The sequence below is a fragment of the Pomacea canaliculata genome, linkage group LG4, assembly GCF_003073045.1.
Source record: "Pomacea canaliculata isolate SZHN2017 linkage group LG4, ASM307304v1, whole genome shotgun sequence".
Lineage (NCBI taxonomy): Eukaryota > Metazoa > Mollusca > Gastropoda > Architaenioglossa > Ampullariidae > Pomacea > Pomacea canaliculata.
Genome location: NC_037593.1, coordinates 6,961,064 through 6,977,678, shown reverse-complemented (window position 1 = coordinate 6,977,678; position 16,615 = coordinate 6,961,064). Strand labels below are relative to the sequence as shown.

Sequence of the window (16,615 nt, the reverse complement as noted above, 5' to 3'; positions counted from 1 at the left end):
GAAGTAATACAAAGTGCACCGTCAAACAAAGCTCGTCTAATAATGAATGTAAGCAAGCCATCAGAGGACGATTTGCTGGGGAGGGAGGGTTATTGCCATCTTTGTGCGTGCGTGAGACGAGGTCGCTCAGCCAAACAAACTTGATTGTTACCAAAGAGGGAAGGGGTGCAAACTGCAGCAGGGAGGTGTTTGTTCTTCATATATATTCTCTCTAGGTATGAACCTACACAGCACCTTCTGCATGCATTCAGTGAGACACTAAGTCTACATCAAACTGTCTAAGAAAACACTCATCGTTTCTGGTGTACAAAAGTACCTGTGCTGGGAAGCGTACCAGGCCCCTGCAGTCGTCAAGGGATACTGCAGCAGAGAATCACAGCAAGTATTTTGGTTGACTGAGCCTTTGCCTGTCCTTTCCGTACATAAAGATTCGGATAAATTTCGTATGAGCAGGTGTTGGGTGAAGGTTCTGAAGATATTTGTGCTGACAAAGATATTCATTACTCGTTCAGCCACGGCCAGAATAGTCAACACTATATCATGCTGCATCATTTCAATTCAGCATCCAAACACCAAGTATTTTCTGTCTAGTATCAGGCATCAATTTTTGTCTTTTGTTCCAACACTGCTTTTCTAATTCAGAAATAATGATGATGATGATGATAATGATGATGATGATGATGATGATGATGATGATGATGATGATGCAGTTCTTACAGCAGAAATCAAGGATACAGAGACAGACAGAATCAATCACCATGCACCGGTCCTGTCAGCTTCTGTTTATGTTCCTGCTGTCTGGATCAGTATGGACAGGTATGGACATGTTTTCACTTCCTAAAAATACACTTATTAACATATTGAATCACGCCTCGACACATGCTGTAACAGTTGTTAGTAAAATCTTCTTCCGCACGGTAAGGATCATCCTCATTATCAACATCATTATCATCATCATTATTATTACTATTGACAATAGGTAGTGAGAATATCCTAGACAGGCCTGACGAGAGGGGGGGACAGGGGGTCTGGTGTACCCGGGCCCGCGGCTGTCAAGGGGGCCCGGCCTTGGTCAGTGGATTTTTTTTCTTCTTCTCCTTTTCTTTTTCTTTTAAAGAAAGGTCTAAGGACAGAACACCCAAGCATTACACATGCAGAAGTTGAGTTTCAAGTCTGTAGAATACAATTTCGGGGTGCTGGGGCCTGTCGTGAGAAGTGTAGTCAGCGGGTATCATATTCTCGCTGGACAAGCCAAGAGGCGACGGCCGCTGGACACCAAAGATTTTATCGCGTGTGAACCGCCCTGAAGAACGTTTGTGCCATGAGATTGCTGGCTACAGGTGCCACTAGAGGGAAGGGTGGGGTGGAGGAGGGGGCGGGCCATGCAAGCAAATCGGAATTAACAGTGGAGATCAGGCAGGTATGTTACTGATGTGTGGCCACTCTGTGAACCGACATGGTGGGGGCCCGCCCCTGTCGCTGCAGCCTGTAAGCGAGAGACATCAAGGCTGCTTTTTTTCGTAGTTACTAAGCAACACTGAGACTTTTTTTAACCGTATCTCCATCACCAAACAAACAACTACATTAGTCTACACAGTAGATCCTTGCTACAATGAGACTATTTTATCCTGTAATACTATCGCAGCCAGCAAAATAGAACACATTATTGCAAAACATTTTAAAAACTGCTGTCCCGCAAATATTAGGTTTATAAATTGATCACGGTGGTGTCGCGGGAAGTTTGGAGCTGGAGGAGGATGATAAAGAGGAGGCTAGCATGAGAAAGGTAATTTAAGTGTAGAGACAGTGTTCGCACGGTGGGTGGATGGCTCGGATAAAGGTAGGGAGGAGAGTTATGTCACCGGAAAGGGGAGGACTCTGACTACTGTAACTAAAGGTGTGGGACGATCGCACGACCTCCGGCGATGTACCAGCATCGCCCTGTAATAACACATCGGCCTCCGACCTTCTTTTGCTCTTTGCCGACAAAGCCCCCGGTAAAAAGGAGATACTATCTACCCACCATCCGTCCCCCAAAGCCACCTCGGAATCTTTCTTATTGTGCGCTAGTTGTCTTCAAGGAAGCTGTCATATATGATGCTGTATACAGTCAAATCTCGCTACTATGCCACCTACCGGGACCGAGCAAAAGTGTCATAGTAGCGAGGGTTCGTAAAAACGGCTTTATTTGCTCAAGTTACTTGTCAGTCCTATGCTCTCAAGAATCGTCGGCTGGCGCTAGCTGTCTCCTCTCATTCTCCCCCTCGCCTCTTCATCCTCCACCCCTCCCAACCACATCCGCGCACCTGCATCCTGTCGCTAGTCGACTCTGTTACGAAACTGAGTATTCTTAGTTTGACGGGGCCTTGGCGGAAGTGGCGATGTCAAGGTCAGGGCGTACTGCGTCTTAATTTTTTATATATTTTTTTATATTTTTTTTTATTTTTTATTTTTAGCATTTTAGAAGGGATCTATAAAAAAAAGCTGGGGTAGACCTAGGTGGTCGTTATTCGATTTTTTCTGAGTTTTTAGTAGTACTCTGTGTGAGTTGGAAGTAAGAGGATATAAGTAGCCTGTGTGGCAGTCCGCTGATTATGTGGTTATAACGTTGAGTTGTTGAACATTGAAATAATACTTAGAAATATTACAGTGTGAGCCGCTGTATACATGTTCTATCCTCTGTTCAACGGATGACTGAAGTGACTTTGTACAGGAAAGTGTGACACCGCAGATTTTCAGATCTTTAAACGAGCCAAGTTACCGCTACAGTCGTAACACTACCATACAGTATAATAATCGAGTTTATTGGCAAATAGCATTTGACAAGGCAGGAACATCAGTGTCAATGAGAGTGACTAGCGTCTCAAATTGACTGACAATAATGAAGTTTGTGAGAAAAGCTCATAAAGTTTTTAGTCAGCAGGTAAAATGACAATATTAGTACTGTTTAACTTTGTTCTATGAACTATTACGATTCAGCTAAAATATGCTAAACATTTCTATTTTTCTGTCATTTTTACAAAACCTTCTAATCTCCTTAAATATTAAAAGTATGAACACTTACTCAGGGCTTCTGCTAAGGCTAAACTCTTTGGGGTCCCAGGGACCCCTTCTTCAGATTTTTAAGGGGTCCCTGTTCTTCGCCCAAATTTGAAGGGGACCACATTGACGAAAATTGAAGGGGTCCTCCGAACTTTTAATGCGTACTGTACGCAATTTTTTGCGTAAGCAGAAGCCCTGCTTACTAGCTAACTAGTCTTTAAAACAGTTGCTTTGTCTTCTAAAACTCAGCAGGTATTTTAACGGCTAGTGACTGATGTGGGTTGAAGTCGATCGAGTTTATGCTTCGTAAAAAGTTGGATGAATTCAAAATTTCTGCTTTAAAGAGTCTGAAGGCGACAGTTCAGTTCAGATATTTGTTTACGTGTAACAGCATGCGTGTGTGTAGTTATTGTGTGTGTGCGCGCGCGCGCGTGCGGTTTTGCTAAAGGAATAATATAGGAAGGGACTTTCGATAGGTGCTGCGTGTTTGTTATGTAAGTTGATAAAAATGATAACTGATGTGCTCTGCTGTTCGTCGCAACAAACACTTTTTTTAATGAGGTTATTAACGACACTCGATGAAGACTTGTTTAGGCATTTACTTCTTTGGTTCTTCCTCTTTACATGTAGAAGTATAAATCACTTACATAGAGAACATTTCCTTGCACCTCAGTGAGCTTAGTACAAAAGCGCAGCACTTAGAACAAAAAGCTTTGTGATACCTCTACCCGTTGTTCTAATCTGTCGAGGTTTTGACATAACAGTCTGCTGACGTAACAGTCCTTACTAAAGGGGGGGGTGGGTCTGTGGAGCGGGGTGCTACAAGTCTGATCCTTTAACATCATGTTTCCTCATTTACTAACCACTCCCATGTAAACAACTTTATGTTCAAGTAGTGATGTAGATCCTAGTGCACTTGTCCTACTGTTTGCAGTCTATATTTCGTTACTGAATGAAGTGTAGATATTGAGATTCGAATTGTAAACATACATTATATACTGGGAAAATAATTTACGATTACAAGTACAAGGGGCCTGGAGAGGTCGTCTGTCCCGGGGCCCGGGCTGGCTCTCGGCGGCCCTGATCCTAGATGAAATGTTATGTTAGCTTCTCGAATTGAATCAGAAGCTATCACGTGATATTTTGGCCTCTTTTCAGGTGGGAAGTGGAGTTTCAGAGGAAAAAACGGTAAGTGCCTTTGATTTCCTGTTCACGAGACAACAGTCACATTCACTTCCGTCTGAGCATGCGCAGGGGATGGACTGCTGCGCGATTTGAGCAGTCCATTTAAAATAAATATTTTTGTAAACATGCATTGTAGTCGAAACTGATGATAATTCACAACAGTACTTTATATGCGTGTTACAACTCCCTATAAAACATTAATGTAGTAATGCATCCTAGGAGATTCTGTAACTTCGTTGTTACAAAGCCCAGATGACAGCAAACAAAAGTCGGCCCTAAGACTGCTTCACTCTTCTTCAGGTCCCGAAAGCTGGGGAAAATCCTACCCGAAGTGTGCTGGTGCCCGTCAGTCTCCTATCCTCATCGAGACAAAGAATGTCATCTATGACAGCTCCCTCACAGGCTTCACTCTCACAAACTTCGATAACCGCGACTCCAGTCTCAACTGGACTCTCATCAACGACGGGCACGTAGGTTAGATGATAAGGAGAGACCATGCCAGCTTTTCTTCCCTGTATGAAGTCTTACAGTGTGGTGTACTCTGTCCACTAAATCTGTTTATTTACTTATTTGCTTCTTAGAAAGCGGTTTTTATGTCTATGTTCAAACACACTTCAGTTCAGGGTGTCTTAAGTACCTCTGGGAACAGCGCAAGAACTGGAAAGACTTACTCTGAATGTCTGTCTTATTCCATTCCTGTTTTTGTTGGCCCTGACTGCACACTTCTTTCTCGTTGCAGCGTGTGTCAAAGTGGTCAGTGGGGCCATGACTATAACGGGTGGCGGTCTGGACGGCCCTTACCGGGTGTTTAAGTTTCACTTCCACTGGGGCGCCAACAGCTCACGGGGCTCTGAGCACAGGGTCGATGACAAGAGCTTCCCCATGGAGGTATCCTCACAGTGTGAGGTCTGATGAGGTGGTTGGAAAGGGTTTGGACTTGGTTTAACTTTTTCCTCCCCTTTACCTTCATGTAGTTGGAAAGGGTTTTGAATGGGTTACACGTCTACCTTCTCTCCTACCATGAGGTAGTTTGAAAGGGGTTTGAGGCTATTAGATGCAATTAGAAAAAATATAAATCATCATGCTCTGAAAGGGTGTTTGGCGGGTGTTTTTAGTCTATGGCAGCAGCCTGCCATTTGAAATCATTGAAAATCAAGGTTAGAATATCTAGCAATACTGGATGCCGATTACCAGATAGGTCCCATATAGTTATGGGATACGAATGTGGGATTTAAATGTTTCTTGACATTTTGTGCTGTTAGAAGAACTTTTTAGATGAGATGGTAAGGCAAGGTATTGGACTTTTGTTTTAGATGCATGTTGTCAGCTACAAGGCTGCATACAACAACTATACTAATGCTCTCAACTACGTCGATGGTGTGGCAGTGCTCGCATCTTTCTTCGAGGTACACATGAAAAAGAAAAGTAAAGAAAAGTAAAGAAAAGTAAAATGAAAAGTTGGTCTTAAATGATGGACACTGGTTCAGAATGTCGCTGCTTCTGCTGATAATATTGCAACGTGGCAGCTTTTTACGTCATTGATTTTTTTTCCTTTAATTTTCTTGTTTGTTTGTTTGTTTGTTTGTTTGTTTGTTTGTTTGTTTGTTTGTTTGTTTGCTTGTTAGATGAATGCAACAAGAGCAATTTTATTAAGCTTCGAAATCTTATTCAATATTTGTTTACTTTCGATCCGTAATACACCTTTGTCTTCGCCTCACTTTAACTAATTGCCTCTAGTTTTTTAACTTTATTGAATTGATATTTGAAAATGGTATTTTAACGGTTTCTTGTGTTTTTTTACCGGAACAGATAGCCGGGACAGAGCATGCCACTTTTGCTAAGGTGGTCGCAAGATTGCCAGAAGTACGTAAAGAATGTAAGTAATGAATGCAACGTAAAGAATTTAGTTACTAAATGTAACATGTGGAATGCTGATAATAAATGTTACGAGAAATTCTGGTAAGACATGTAACATGAAGAATATAGGTAATGCATGTACCATGATTAAATCAGACGATAAATGTAACGAGAATTGTAAGTCTAAAAATGTAATGTGAGGATGTACTGTGCTTGAGGAGTAAGTACTCATGTAGTCTGAATAAGGAAGCTGATAATTAAAGATGAGGTAATAAATGTAATGTAAGGAATAAAAGTAATATATGTAACATGATTAATGCAGTAATGAATAAAAAAGAAAGAATACAAAAGACTAAAATACGATGTAAGAAAATAAGATTTGTATTGAAGCAAAACAAATGTGTGATTATTGCAGCTAGCGATGTCCCCATTGATGTCTTCAATCTGCTGGATTTAATGCCAGCAGAAAGAAGTAAGTACTACAGGTACCTGGGAAGTCTCACCACTCCTGAATGCTTTGAGGCTGTGATCTGGACGGTTTTCCAGCAGACCATCAAGATATCGGAGGCACAGGTACGCCTGACTACCTACAAGCACAAGGAATCCTTTGCTCGGGTTGTTTACGAGTAAAAAGACAAACAAGTACAGGGATGTTTTTCCTAACAAAAAGCACGACTAAATGAGAACAAACACCCCCTGAATAAGTCACGATTGCCATATCGGCCTGCTAGTACATCCCCCACAGTGCGAAATCACCGCGAGGTTGAAGCACTTTCCCTCCCAAAACAAGAATTTTCAAACCTTAAGTATAAAATTCAATCACACATCGACAGTTAAACGAAATAATGAGATGAAAGGTCAGATATACCCAGTGATAAATAGCAAGGGTATAATGGCGCATCAGAGTGTAATTAGATAACTTTGTTAATCGGTTTGAGCCAAAAATATATACTGTTGTAAAATGGTTGTATGGCGTAAAAATTGCTCCACCATTGTGTGTGTGTGTGCGTGTTTGTAAACACTGCATTATTTTGTGTTGCCAGGTCTCCGCATTCCGTACCCTGACTGAAGGCAAATTAGTCAATGAGACATTTCCTCTAATCGACAATTTCCGTCCTGTCCAGCCTCTTCGTGGTCGTCAGGTCAGAGCGACCACAGCGTCGACAGGATCTTTCTGCGGTCTAGCCCTCAGTGCAGAACTTATGTTGCTTTCTCATCTCTTGTTTGCATTTTTGCTTGAATAACAACAGTCAAACAGAAAAATACAAAAATTAAAGTTAACGCTCGATAAAACTGGGAAAAGGACCGTTTCACAATGTTACCTGCCTTCCTATAAAAGTGCTATGTAGATGCAAATTAATTTATTTTTAGCTGCGGATGCATGCAAACACACTTACGGTACTATGCTTGAGGAATAAGGAGGGACGAGCAGACAACTCCACTATCACCTGTCGCCGAGTGGTTAGTGCGTTCCTCTGTCCAGCAGGAGGTTGTTGACTTATTCGGTTTTATCAACATTAATCAGCTACTCCTATGCCTATTCACGAGCAGGAAAATTGCTGGACAGGATTAGATTCTCAAGTTATTAGGATTGTGTTGGGAAGTTCGATCAAAGCTGGTAAAATGTACAAAATTGGAGGGATTTTTGTTTGTTTGTTTGTTTTTTTGTTGGTTTTTATTTTTTGTTTGTTTGTTTGTCAAAGAATGTCATCGACTTCTGCTTATCTCTATTTTTCCGTCAAAGTTAACTTAAACTGGATCTTCTTTTCTGTTGTTATAATAAATATTTTATTCTAAAATATACTGTTTGAAGTTTTGGGGTTTATTTTTATGACAACGATTAAATTTACCTTGGATTGGATGTTTTATCTGCTTGTTCTGAGGTTAAAATGTTCTTTTGCTTCTCTACCATCAGACACCAACAAATGAAAATAAAAGATTGATTATCTCGTTACACGTGTTGAACATTTTATTTCAGCAATCTGCTTTGCTGCTTGTTTCCATCAGAAACAAATGTCTTTGTTCATTGTATTCATCATAAAGTTTGTCATTATTTTTGTGTAATTTTTTTTTTTACATTCAAAATCTTTATCAATGGAAAATTGTTTGACTGACCTTAGTAATTTCTCCCTTGCTACTAGTGATTTCACTTTCCTGTTTTAAATCAAATCATGGCCCGTCTTTTGGAAGATAACATCTTCAGTTTGAAAGATGCTATCTTCTAAAGCCTTTCTGAATTTCCCATTTTGTATATGGTATAACATCCTGAAATTGAAAAGTACTAGTAACCTTCAAATCATCTGACGGATTCCGAAACACTCACTTTGTGATTAAAGATACATGAAGATATATGTATTTTTTCTAGAAACGTCTATTAAAAAACATTTGTCTGAGGACCAAAACAAAGGTAAAAATCTGTTCACTTTTTAATGTCTAATCCTCAAGTCTAGGCATGAGATTTTCAGTTCAAGTCACCCGAGCAGCCAATCACAATCTAATCTGACAGCGCTGACCTACATTTGAAACTTTGTACAATGCTGACGTCAGAGGACTTTCTGAAGGCACACGCTTTTCTCTCCCCTGCTTGATAACACCTCGGGCTTACTTTTAATCTATCCTGCCCACTTTCCTGTCAAATAAGCCAAAAACTATGCCCTATTTAATGACAATAAATAAGATCACGAAAACACGTGTAAAGAAATAAATACAACGGTCAGGTAGTAAAGCAGTAAATAATAATTATATAGGGTTCAATGGGAAAGGGGACACTGTCAAAATAAGCTCTCAATTCACGCCCGCCACCCGGATTAGGCCCCTTCTCGTGACAACAACGTTCTCAACAAATCAAAAGCACGAGTGTGGAAATGCGGAATATGCACCCTGGGTACAATGTAGCCCCTATCTCAATCCCAGCTGTCGCGTGCTGTCATCCTTGTATGCCTCCCATACTGAGCTCGCCCATCGTTAGGTGTTTTCTTCACGCTTTTGTCCCCTCTTTGTCTTACGTCTTGCGCGCGCGCGCACAGCTTCCTTGATGCGTCATTTTACTTTTTCCTTTTTTGACGTCATGGGTAGTCGTCATCAAGTAACAGACGGTGCAAGACCGTGGCCATGACAGTCAGAGTTTTTCATTTTTGTATCGACCGATATGCCACAAGCCGTTTTGGGTGAGTAGAGATCCATTCTGTCGGGTTCCACACCATTCTAGTCTGTAAGGGGCCCTTGGGCGGGCTGCCGTCTGTGGACATCTTCAACGGACTTCTAACTGTCATCCCGCAGTGCATGCGGGTGATGTATTGTATATACGGTGACTGAGATTAGCCTGTGCACAGGGCAACTGTTTTGTCTTATTTTAATTTATCTATTTTTTTGTTTGTTGGATTGTTCGCGCTGATCTATATTTGTTCATGTGAGAGTTTGGAATGTTTGATTTTTGATTCCTATCAGTATTATTTTTTGTAGCTAATAAATTAGTTGTGATTTGTTACGTGAATTTTGTCTTTGTGATTTCTGTGTCTGGTCTGCGCTCAGTTGAAGTTCGACTGGCTTCGTCGCGGTCACGTGACAATGATGATGATGATGATGATGATTGATGATGATTGATGATGCTTGATGATTGATGATGATGATGATGATGATGCAGTTCTTACAGCAGACATCAAGGATACAGAGACAGACAGAATCAATCACCATGCACAGGTCCTGTCAGCTTCTGTTTATGTTCCTGCTGTCTGGATCAGTATGGACAGGTTTGGACATATTTTCACTTCCTAAAAATACACTTATTAACACATTGAATCACGCCTCGACACATGCTGTAACAGTTGTTAGTAAAGTCTTCTTCCGGTAAGGATCATCCTCATTATCAACATCATTATCATCATCATTATTATTACTATTGACACTAGGTAGTGAGAATATCCTAGATGAAATGTTATGTTAGCTTCTCGAATTGAATCAGAAGCTATCACGTGATATTTTGGCCGCTTTTCAGGTGGGAAGTGGAGTTTCAGAGGAGAAAACGGTAAGTGGCTTTGATTTCCTGTTCACGAGACAACAGTCACATTCACTTCCGTCTGAGCATGCGCAGGGGCTGGACTGCTGCGCGATTTGAGCAGTCCATATAAAATACACATTTTTGTAAACATGTAGTCGAAACTGATGATAATTCACAGCAGCACTTTATATGCGTGTTACAACTCCCTATAAAACATTAATGTAGTAATGCATCCTAGGAGATTCTGTAACTTCGTTGTTACAAAGCCCAGATGACAGCATACAAAAGTCGGCCCTAAGACTGCTTCACTCTTCTTCAGGTCCCGAAAGCTGGGGAAAATCCTACCCGAAGTGTGCTGGTGCCCGTCAGTCTCCTATCCTCATCGAGACAAAGAATGTCATCTACGACAGCTCCCTCACAGGCTTCACTCTCACAAACTTCGATAACCGCGACTCCAGTCTCAACTGGACTCTCATCAACGACGGGCACGTAGGTTAGATGATAAGGAGAGACCATGCCAGCTTTTCTTCCCTGTATGAAGTCTTACAGTGTGGTGTACTCTGTCCACTAGCCAAATATTTTACACTGTGGTATAATCTGTCCACTAAATCTGTTTATTTACTTATTTGCTGCTTAGAAAGCGGTTTTTATGTCTATGTTCAAACACACTTCAGTTCAGGGTGTCTTAAGTACCACTGGGAACAGCGCAAGAACTGGAAAGACTTACTCTGAAGGATGAATGTCTGTCTTCTTCCATTCCTGTTTTTGTTGGCCCTGGCTGCACACTTCTTTCTCGTTGCAGCGAGTGTCAAAGTCGTCAGTGGGGCCATGACTATAACGGGTGGCGGTCTGGACGGCCCTTACCGGGTGTTTATGTTTCACTTCCACTGGGGCGCCAACAGCTCAAGGGGCTCTGAGCACAGGGTCGATGACAAGAGCTTCCCCATGGAGGTATCCTCACAGTGTGAGGTCTGATGAGGTGGTTTGAAAGGGTTTGGACTTGGCTTAACTTTTCCTCCACTCTACCATCATGTAGTTGGAAAGGGTTTTGACTGGGATACACGTCTTCCTTCTCTCCTACCATGAGGTAGTTCGAAAGGGGTTTGAGGCTGTTAGATGCAATTGGAAAAAATATAAAACATCATGCTTTGAAATGGTGTTTGGCGATTGTTTTCAGTCTATGGCAGCAGCCTGCCATCTGAAATCATTGAAAGTCAAGGTTAGAATATCTAACAATACGAGATGCCGATTACCAGATAGGTCCCATATAGTTCTGGGATACGAATGTGGGATTTAAATGTTTCTTGACATTATGTTCTGTTAGAAGAACTTTTTAACCCTGAGATGCTAAGACAAGGTATTGGACTGTCGTTTTAGATGCATATTGTCAGCTACAAGGTTGCATACAACAACTGGACTACTGCTCTCAACTACGGCGATGGCGTGGCAGTGCTTGCAGCTTTCTTCGAGGTACATGTTATCACAGAAAAAAGACAAGTAACTTGAAAAGTTGGGCTTAAATGATGGACACTGGTTCAAAATGTCGCTGCTTCTGCTGATAATCTTACCACGTGGCAGCTTTTTACGTCATTGATGTTTATTTTTTCTTTTAATTTTGTTGTTTGTTTGTTTGTTGGTTGGTTGGCTGGTTGGTTGGTTGGTTGGTTGGTTGGTTGGTTGGTTGGTTGGTTGGTTGGTTGGTTGGTTGGTTGGTTGGTTGGTTGGTTGGTTGGTTGGTTGGTTGGTTGGTTGGTTGGTTGGTTGGTTGGTTGGTTGGTTGGTTGGTTTGTCAGATGAATGCAACAAGAGGAATTTAATGAAGTTTCAAAATCTTATTCAATTTTTCTTTACTTACGATCTGTAAAACACTTTTGTCTTCGCCTCACTTTAACTAACTGCCTCTAGTTTTTTAACTTGATTAAATTGATATTTGAAAATAGTATTTTATCCAGTTTTTTGTTTTTTTTTTACCGGAACAGATAGCCGGGACGGAGCATGCCACTCTTGCTAAGGTGGTCGCAAGATTGCCAGAAGTACGTGAAGAATGTAAGTAATGAATGCAGCGTAAAGAATTTAGTTACTAAATGTAACATGTGGAATGCTGATAATAAATGTCACCAGAAATTCTGGTAAGACATGTAACATGAAGAATATAGGTAATGCATGTACCATGATTAAATCAGACGATAAATGTAACGAGAATTGTAAGTCTAAAAATGTAATGTGAGGATGTACTGTGCTTGAGGAGTAAGTACTCATGTAGTCTGAAGGAAACTGATAATTAAAGACGAGGAAGTCAGGTAATAAATGTAATGTAAGGAATAAAAGTAATATATGTAACATGATTAATGCAGGTAATGAATAAAAAAGAAAGAATACAAAAGACTAAAATACGATGTAAGAAAATAAGATGTGTATTGAAGCAAAACAAATGTGTGATTATTGCAGCTAGCGATGTCCCCATTGATGTCTTCAATCTGCTGGATTTAATGCCAGCTGAAAGAAGTAAGTACTACAGGTACCTGGGAAGTCTGACCACTCCTGAATGCTTTGAGGCTGTGATCTGGACGGTTTTCCAGCAGACCATCAAGATATCGGAGGCACAGGTACGCCTGACTACCTACAAGCACAAGGAATCCTTTGCTCGGGTTGTTTACGAGTAAAAAGATGTACAAGTACAGGGATGTTTTTCCTAACAAAAAGCACGACTAAATGAGAACAAACACCCCCTGAATAAGTCATGATTGCCATATCGGCCTGCTAGTACATCCCCCACAGTGCGAAATCACCGCGAGGTTGAAGCACTTTCCCTCCCAAAACAAGAATTTTCAAACCTTAAGTATAAAATTCAATCACACATCGACAGTTTAACGAAATAATGCGATGCAAGGTCAGATATACCCAGTGATAAATAGCAAGGGTATAATGGCGCATCCGAGTGTAATTGTATAATTTTGTTAATCAGTTTGAGCCAAAAATATATACTGTTGTAAAATTGTTGTATGGCGTAAAAATTGCTCCACCACTGTGTTTGTGTGTTTGTGTGCGTGGGTGTGCGTGTTTGTAAACACTGCATTATTTTGTGTTGCCAGGTCTCCGCATTCCGTACCCTGACTGAAGGCAAGTTAGTAAATGAGACATTTCCTCTAATCGACAATTTCCGTCCTGTCCAGCCTCTTGGTGGTCGTCAGGTCAGAGCGACCCCAGTGTCGACATGTTCTTTCTGCGGTCTAGCCCTCAGTGCCGAACTTGTTTTGCTTTCTCATCTCTTGTTTGCATTTTTGCTTGAATAACAACAGTCAAACAGAAAAATACAAAAATTAAAGTTAACGCTCGATAAAACTGGGAAAAGGACCGTTTCACAATGTTACCTGCATTCCTAGAAAAGTAGATATGTAGATGCAAATTAATTTATTTTTAGCTGCGGATGCATGCAAACACACTTACGGTACTATGCTTGAGGAATAAGGAGGGACGAGCAGACAACTCCACTATCACCTGTCGCCGAGTGGTTAGTGCGTTCCTCTGTCCAGCAGGAGGTTGTTGACTTATTCGGTTTTATCAACATTAATCAGCTACTCCTATGCCTATTCATCAGATAGCAGAACTCGATTAATCAGGACAGTGAATGGCGGCGGAGGAGAAGGTGGTGCTGCGCCTTTCACAAGGCAAACACTGACACTGTACCTGCGACTACCAGGCTATGGAGATTAATTAGCTTGAGAAACAGACTTCACAGATGGCTCTGCCCTTTCATCTACCCCTGCCCTCTTGGGGAGTAGCGATTGGGAGCAACTAAGCCAATTCCCGCACCGCTACACAAATCCTTTAAGAACATTTGAACTTTAACCTTCAACGCGTTGTAGCTGTTGGAGGTCGCGTGCCGTTGCTATGGACTACACGAGCAGGATAATTGCTGGACAGGATTAGATTCTCAAGTTATTAGGATTGTGTTGGGAAGTTCGATCAAAGCTGGTAAAATGTACAAAATTCGAGCGATTTTTGTTTGTTTGTTTGTTTGTTTGTTTGTTTGTTTGTTTGTTTGTTTGTTTGTTTGTTTGTTTGGGGTTTTTTTGTTGGTTTTTATTTTTTGTTTGTTTGTTTGTTTGTCAAAGAATGTCATCGACTTCTGCTTATCTCTATTTTTCCGTCAAAGTTAACTTAAACTGGATCTTCTTTTCTGTTGTTATAATAAATATTTTATTCTAAAATATACTGTTTGAAGTTTTGGGGTTTATTTTTATGACAACGATTAAATTTACCTTGGATTGGATGTTTTATCTGCATGTTCTGAGGTTAAAATGTTCTTTTGCTTCTCTACCATCAGACACCAACAAATGAAAATAAAAGATTGATTATCTCGTTACACGTGTTGAACATTTTATTTCAGCAATCTGCTTTGCTGCTTGTTTCCATCAGAAACAAATGTCTTTGTTCATTGTATTCATCATAAAGTTTGTCATTATTTTTGTGTATTTTTTTTTAACATTCAGAATCTTTATCAATGGAAAATTGTTTTACTGACCTTAGTAATTTCTCTCTTGCTACTAGTGTTTTCACTTTCCTGTTTTAAATTAAATCAGGGCCCGTCTTTTGTAAGATGACAACTTCCGTTTAAAAGATGCTAACTTCCTTTAAGTGGAATTTCTGAATTTCTCATATAATATATGGTATAACAGTCCTGAAATTAAACAGTACTAATAACCTTACAATCATCCGACGGATTCAGAGCGATTAACTTTGTGATTAAAGATATGTCTCTACATGAAGATATATACATTTTTTCTGTAAACAGCTATTCAGAAACATTTATCTGCGGACCAAAACAAAGGTAAAAATCTTTTCACGTTTTGATTTCTAATCCTCAAGTCTGGGCATGAGAGTTTCAGTTTAAGTCATCCGAGCAGCCAATCACAATCTAATCTGACAGCGCTGACCTACATTTGAAGCCTTGTACAATACTGACGTCAGAGGACTTTCTGAAGGCACACGCTTTTCTCTCCCCTGCTTGATAACACCTCGGGTTTACTTTTAATCTATCCTGCCCACTTTCCTGTCAAATAAGCCAAAAACTATGCCCTATTTAATGACAAATAAGATCACGAAAACACGTGCAAAGAAATAAATACAACGGTCAGGTAGTAAAGCAGTAAATAATAATTATATAGGGTTCAATGGGAAAGGGGACACTGTCAAAATAAGCTCTCAATTCACGCCCGCCACCCGGATTAGGCCCCTTCTCGTGACAACAACGTTCTCAACAAATCAAAAGCACGAGTGTGGAAATGCGGAATATGCACCCTGGGTACAATGTAGCCCCTATCTCAGTCCCAGGCCACCTTATTTTTTCACTGATGGCGCTCCTTTGCATGTTGAAAGTAGAGCGTTGTTCGTCACGCTGCATTCCTTACAAAGCATAATAAAAATGAAATGAGTTTTAAGATGAAATGTGAGACTGGTGTGACGATTATTTAGGAAAAGGGGGTCAGTGAGTAGGTCGATGTAGGTCTACTGCAAAAGTAGTGCCACCATATCCGTTTGTTCGCGCAGAAATATCTGCTCTTCAAAAAAGAAATAAAAAGACTACGTTGCGAAGTGCAAATTTCTCACTACTCCGGCATCACCAGATAAGGGTAGTTTATTATGTTTGCTTTCACCCGAGGCCAAAGAAGCTTACAGAGGTTAAGCCTCTGGGAACTAAAAGGGGTGGGAACAGCATGTCTTGAGTGGCTACCCGGAGTTAGCGGGTATTTATTACGCAGGACGCAGCTCTGGGTTCAGATGACACTGTGTTACACACCCCGTTGTAGTTTCACGGTTAACGTTGATGTTATGATGTCACTGTTGTTCTACTGTTGTCGGTCCCCTGGGTACTTTCAGACACTGTGACAAACACATCGCCTACAAACCGATGTTACAAACAGGACTCAACCCGTTAAATGTGAGGTCATCACGTTCGTTCATCGATACGAGTCGCATCAGAGAAGAGTGGAAGGAAGGTGTCAGATAATTGGGAGGACGACTGAAGCTGAGACAGTACGTTGGGGAGAGGATGCCAGAAAAATTGCACAGTGTGAACCGAGCCTTAGCTATTTGATGGCAATGTGTTTCCTGATGGACTGCGGACTTAGGAGTGTGTTTAGGAATGTGTTAATCGTAGCAACACGCAGAGGACGAGTCCAGCATCCTTATTTTATATTCCTCGCGAAGTCAGACCTTGTAATTTATTTTTTCTTTCTTTCACTGCTTTACATGGCGGACTTGCTAGCGCGGCCAATCCCTTCTCCCCTTTATTTTTCCTTTTCATAGAATCCTGATATATAAATAGACATATAAATATTATATCGATATATACATATAAACCCCGGTCATATTTTGGCTATGGTTCATTTTCTTATATTTTATATTTCTATATTTCTTTTTTCTAACACTTCTATTGCCCTCTACCCCATCACACTTTAATATTTTCACATCTCTTTCATTATTCTTTAACCCTTAGTAGCAAACGAATTTTGTCACTATGGATCTTGTGCG

General features: G+C 40.7%; 2 protein-coding genes across 2 annotated transcripts; both read left to right on the top strand.

The window, feature by feature from the left end:
- Positions 1 to 262: 262 nt before the first annotated feature.
- Positions 263 to 8,038, top strand: LOC112561823 (carbonic anhydrase 7-like). Its single transcript, XM_025234575.1, has 9 exons — positions 263 to 382; positions 711 to 816; positions 4,201 to 4,230; positions 4,528 to 4,701; positions 4,967 to 5,115; positions 5,541 to 5,633; positions 6,037 to 6,103; positions 6,500 to 6,657; positions 7,128 to 8,038. The coding sequence occupies exons 2-9, from the start codon at positions 759 to 761 to the stop codon at positions 7,326 to 7,328; spliced, it is 930 nt and encodes a 309-aa protein (XP_025090360.1). The 5' UTR covers positions 263 to 382; positions 711 to 758; the 3' UTR covers positions 7,329 to 8,038.
- A 1,203-nt stretch (positions 8,039 to 9,241) lies between these two features.
- Positions 9,242 to 13,674, top strand: LOC112561821 (carbonic anhydrase 7-like). Its single transcript, XM_025234572.1, has 9 exons — positions 9,242 to 9,251; positions 9,728 to 9,833; positions 10,079 to 10,108; positions 10,401 to 10,574; positions 10,884 to 11,032; positions 11,459 to 11,551; positions 12,061 to 12,127; positions 12,530 to 12,687; positions 13,174 to 13,674. The coding sequence occupies exons 2-9, from the start codon at positions 9,776 to 9,778 to the stop codon at positions 13,372 to 13,374; spliced, it is 930 nt and encodes a 309-aa protein (XP_025090357.1). The 5' UTR covers positions 9,242 to 9,251; positions 9,728 to 9,775; the 3' UTR covers positions 13,375 to 13,674.
- The last annotated feature ends 2,941 nt before the right edge of the window (positions 13,675 to 16,615 follow it).

Coding starts and splice junctions, on each gene's coding strand:
- LOC112561823 (XM_025234575.1), top strand. CDS start 759: ATGCACCGGTCCTGTCAGCTTCTGTTTATGTTCCTGCTGTCTGGATCA. Junction 5,116..5,540: donor ACAAGAGCTTCCCCATGGAG/GTATCCTCACAG, acceptor CTTTTGTTTTAG/ATGCATGTTGTCAGCTACAA. Junction 6,104..6,499: donor GCCAGAAGTACGTAAAGAAT/GTAAGTAATGAA, acceptor TGATTATTGCAG/CTAGCGATGTCCCCATTGAT.
- LOC112561821 (XM_025234572.1), top strand. CDS start 9,776: ATGCACAGGTCCTGTCAGCTTCTGTTTATGTTCCTGCTGTCTGGATCA. Junction 10,109..10,400: donor GAGTTTCAGAGGAGAAAACG/GTAAGTGGCTTT, acceptor ACTCTTCTTCAG/GTCCCGAAAGCTGGGGAAAA. Junction 10,575..10,883: donor CATCAACGACGGGCACGTAG/GTTAGATGATAA, acceptor TTCTCGTTGCAG/CGAGTGTCAAAGTCGTCAGT.